This window comes from Panicum hallii, chromosome 6 (assembly GCF_002211085.1).
Source record: "Panicum hallii strain FIL2 chromosome 6, PHallii_v3.1, whole genome shotgun sequence".
NCBI lineage: Eukaryota > Viridiplantae > Streptophyta > Magnoliopsida > Poales > Poaceae > Panicum > Panicum hallii.
The window spans coordinates 40,128,197-40,131,766 of record NC_038047.1 but is presented as its reverse complement, the minus strand read 5'-3'; the positions used below and the strand labels follow the sequence as shown (position 1 = coordinate 40,131,766).

General features: G+C 51.3%; 1 protein-coding gene across 1 annotated transcript; it reads left to right on the top strand.

Moving 5' to 3' along the window:
* The first annotated feature begins 1,136 nt into the window (after positions 1-1,136).
* Positions 1,137-2,986, top strand: LOC112897391 (alpha carbonic anhydrase 7-like). Its single transcript, XM_025965680.1, has 3 exons — positions 1,137-2,132; positions 2,323-2,376; positions 2,655-2,986. Exons 1-3 carry the CDS (start codon positions 1,422-1,424, stop codon positions 2,739-2,741), a joined length of 852 nt encoding a protein of 283 aa, XP_025821465.1. The 5' UTR covers positions 1,137-1,421; the 3' UTR covers positions 2,742-2,986.
* Positions 2,987-3,570: the final 584 nt, after the last annotated feature.

Here is a 3,570-nt window from a genome sequence, read left to right as displayed (position 1 = left end):
GTATTAATACTTACTCTTTGTGGATCATTGGTGATGTATGAGCTTGTGACGGTATGTGCATGTGCATGATCTTGGGTATATGTTGGAGCACATACCGGGACTATCAGGTTTAACATTATTTTCGGCGAAAAGTTAAGTTGGTCCTTGGTAGCTTAGATGTGGGTTAACCCGTGGTGCGCCATTAGTGCGAGTGCGTATTAACTCTCACCTTCATGATAAGGACCGACGATTTTGCTTAAAATGATGTTAAATTAGACGGTTCTCACATATATCATTTTCATCACTACTGGGACGACACTTACATACGAAAGGAACGCGTATTGCATGAAAGGGCCCTGGATACTGCGTCCATTATCATCTCTCTGCAGGGCTGCTTTCATCTGTGCGACCATGACAAAACATGCCCAACCAAGCTGGTTGTCATATGTAGCCAGCTATCCATGAATAATGGTTAGCATCTATTTAAGTTTCTTTTTCTATGCGTTGCGTGTCTGCTGGAGAATGTTAAGTGCCACTCATTACATTATCCTAACGAATTAATGGTGTATAATGATGATGAATTTCCACGATTCTCTTGCAGTTGCAGGCTTTGAGTATCAATCTTATTATTAGACTAGTATTGTATTGCATCCCACGTGTGATTCTTCTGATCATCGTTGAGTATGGGAGTTTGAAACAACCATTCTCTGTATTCTGACATCTATGCTCGTTGAACCATCCCTTGCAATAAAGCGGATAGTCTATTTTTAAGTGCAAAAACTGAATTTCAAATAAAATTTTGACGGATAAGGAATTTATATGCAACTAACCCCAGCTAGCAGCCGGCAGGGGTTACATGTCGTGTCTTCCAAATTTCTTTGAAACAATGGTAATAATTTATATACAGCATGGGATGTGATTAGATCAACCAAAACTATCTTAAGATCGACTGTCTCACAAGGTCTATATGTTTGTTTGCTTCAACAAAGTAGATCATGCTTTATGATCCTTCAAATAGCATGGATGTTGAAAGCGGCAATCTCATATCTTCTTTCACAGATTCTAGTGGAGACCCAAACTTTTCTTCCAGGGATAGCAAAATACTAACTGCTATTTTGGCGTTTTCTGATTTTTCCCTTTCTTGACCAAAAAACCTTTCCACATCTTTTTCGTGCTAATCACGCGGTGGTGGTATGAATTCATCATGCGATGCGCCAAAACAAAAGCACCGACGACCCAAAGCTCGTCGAAGAAAAAGGATGTACCGAGCACCGTACCCTCCCGTCCTCGGCCGCCGTGGCGGCAGCCTTGGTTGACGCGCGCGCGCTCCATCCCCGCCTGGTGCACCGCTGCCCCTGCCGTGCCCCGCGCTATAAAGCCCCCACGCCGCGCCGGCCCCCGGCTCATCCCAAATAAAGTGAGAAAACCAACCAGCGCGCGGCATGGGTCGTCGTCCATCCCGCCGCCACCCCCGCGGCCTCGCCGCCGCCGCGGCCGCAGTCCTGCTGCTCATCTCGGCCGCGGCGCCGGGCGCCAGGGCGCAGGAGGAGGTGGAGGACGAGCACGAGTTCAGCTACGACCCCCGCGACGCGCACGGGCCGGCGCACTGGGGCGCGATCAAGGCGGAGTGGGCCAACTGCAGCGCGGGGCGGATGCAGTCCCCCATCGACCTGTCCCACGAGCGCGTCACGCTGGTGCGCGCCCTCGGCTACCTCGACCACGCCTACCGCGCCGCCGGGGCCTCCATCGTCAACCGCGGCCACGACATCATGGTGCGGTTCCGGGGCGACGCCGGGAGCCTGGTGGTCAACGGCACGGCATACCGCCTGCGGCAGCTGCACTGGCACTCGCCCACGGAGCACACCGTCGGCGGCCGCCGCTACGACATGGAGCTGCACCTGGTGCACGAGAGCGCCGAGAACAAGGCGGCGGTGGTCGGCGTCCTGTACGAGGTCGGCGACGCCCCCGACCCGTTCCTGCGCGCGCTGGAGCCCGCCATCCGCCGGATCGCGGACCGGCAGGACAAGGAGGAGGACGTCGGCGCCGTGGACCCGCGGCGCGCGCGCGGCCGCGCCAGCGTCTACTACCGCTACATGGGATCCCTCACCACGCCGCCCTGCACCGAGGGGGTCATCTGGACCGTCGTCAAGAGGGTATGTAGGTCACCTGGCCGGCCACGACACAGTTTCTTCTCAATCTCCATTCGGACTTTCAGAGTCTCAGACCATCATCGTTCGATCGTGACCGCGTGCTAAACAAGACGATCGGCATGGGTGTCCGGCGAAGAAATTCTAACACTTATAGTAGCATTTTTTCTGAAGTTTCCGAGTGTTCTTTGTGCAGGTTCGCACCGTGTCCAAGTACCAGCTGGAGCTGCTCAGGGAAGCCGTGCACGACGTGAGTGTCCATGCCGCTAACCTTTTTTCCACACGTTTTTAACGAAAAATAGCAGGAGCTGTACCTTTCAATCAAGTAGGAAAAAAAGAGAACCCCGCACGTTTTTTTTTTCAGAGAAACAACCCCCACGTTTGACCAGGGGCATCTAGAAGGCACCTGGAACCAACACATACACGGTTAAAAACCCAGGGAGCAATATGAACTGAAAGTAGGCCGTTCTAGGTTCTCTCGACGATGTTTCCCAGCCTGACTAAACGTGTGCTTACTTCTTGGTGCAGGACATGGAGAAGAACGCGAGGCCGCTGCAGGCGGTGAACGACCGGGACATCAGCATCTTCCGGCCAAAGCCCCACAAGCACTACTAGCTTAGGTCCAGCAGCTTACTGTCAGTGATGCATGAGCTGACGTGGAGACACCGGTTGTTTCAGAACTCAGAGCTTGAGAATAATCTATATACATACGGGTGGCATTCGATTCGTTGGATGGTTCGGTCTGGTCCTCTGGAGGAGATGAATACGGTAGATGATGGGTTTTTTTTTGGTTTTAGTAATTCTTTGTACCTTTGTTATGTGACTAAATAAAGCATCACTTCATGACCACTCTTCGCCGGGAAAAAAAGGTTCATGCTCATGTGGGAGTCCGTTTGAACATTGGTCAGCATTTGGCACCTCCAACACGACCGTCTAACTGGCAGGGTCTTTGTTAAAACCATAAAGATCAAGGATTTGATTATGGTTAATCAGTGACACCTCACGTATGTGAGACAAATCAGAAAAAATTTGTACTTTAAACTGATTAAGGAGAGATTTATACCACAAAGTTGGGTAGTAGTGCGAACCAAGAACTGCTCCAGCACAGCTCCCGCTGTCCTCCTAATGAATCAATCAAAGAATGATTACCCGCTACTAATTCAGTCCAAGGGCTCTTAAAAATTTCCATTAAGCTCTTGCTGATTCCCCTGCTGTCCCTGTCCCCTGACACCCCATCGCGACACGAGATGCTCGAGGAATCAAGGGCGGCCACGAACAGTAGCCACGCAGTTGCTGTTCCTAGTCCAGACCTCGCGCCATGTGCCGTGGACCAGTATAAACAAGACTCCAGTTTTCGGAAAGTAACAGAAGACCATGACCATTCACGCAGTTGTGTAGCAGGTGTGCTTTTCAGGTGCTGTTCGGATCCAAGGGCAAATGGTAA

Coding starts and splice junctions, on each gene's coding strand:
- LOC112897391 (XM_025965680.1), top strand. CDS start 1,422: ATGGGTCGTCGTCCATCCCGCCGCCACCCCCGCGGCCTCGCCGCCGCC. Junction 2,133..2,322: donor TCTGGACCGTCGTCAAGAGG/GTATGTAGGTCA, acceptor TTCTTTGTGCAG/GTTCGCACCGTGTCCAAGTA. Junction 2,377..2,654: donor TCAGGGAAGCCGTGCACGAC/GTGAGTGTCCAT, acceptor TTCTTGGTGCAG/GACATGGAGAAGAACGCGAG.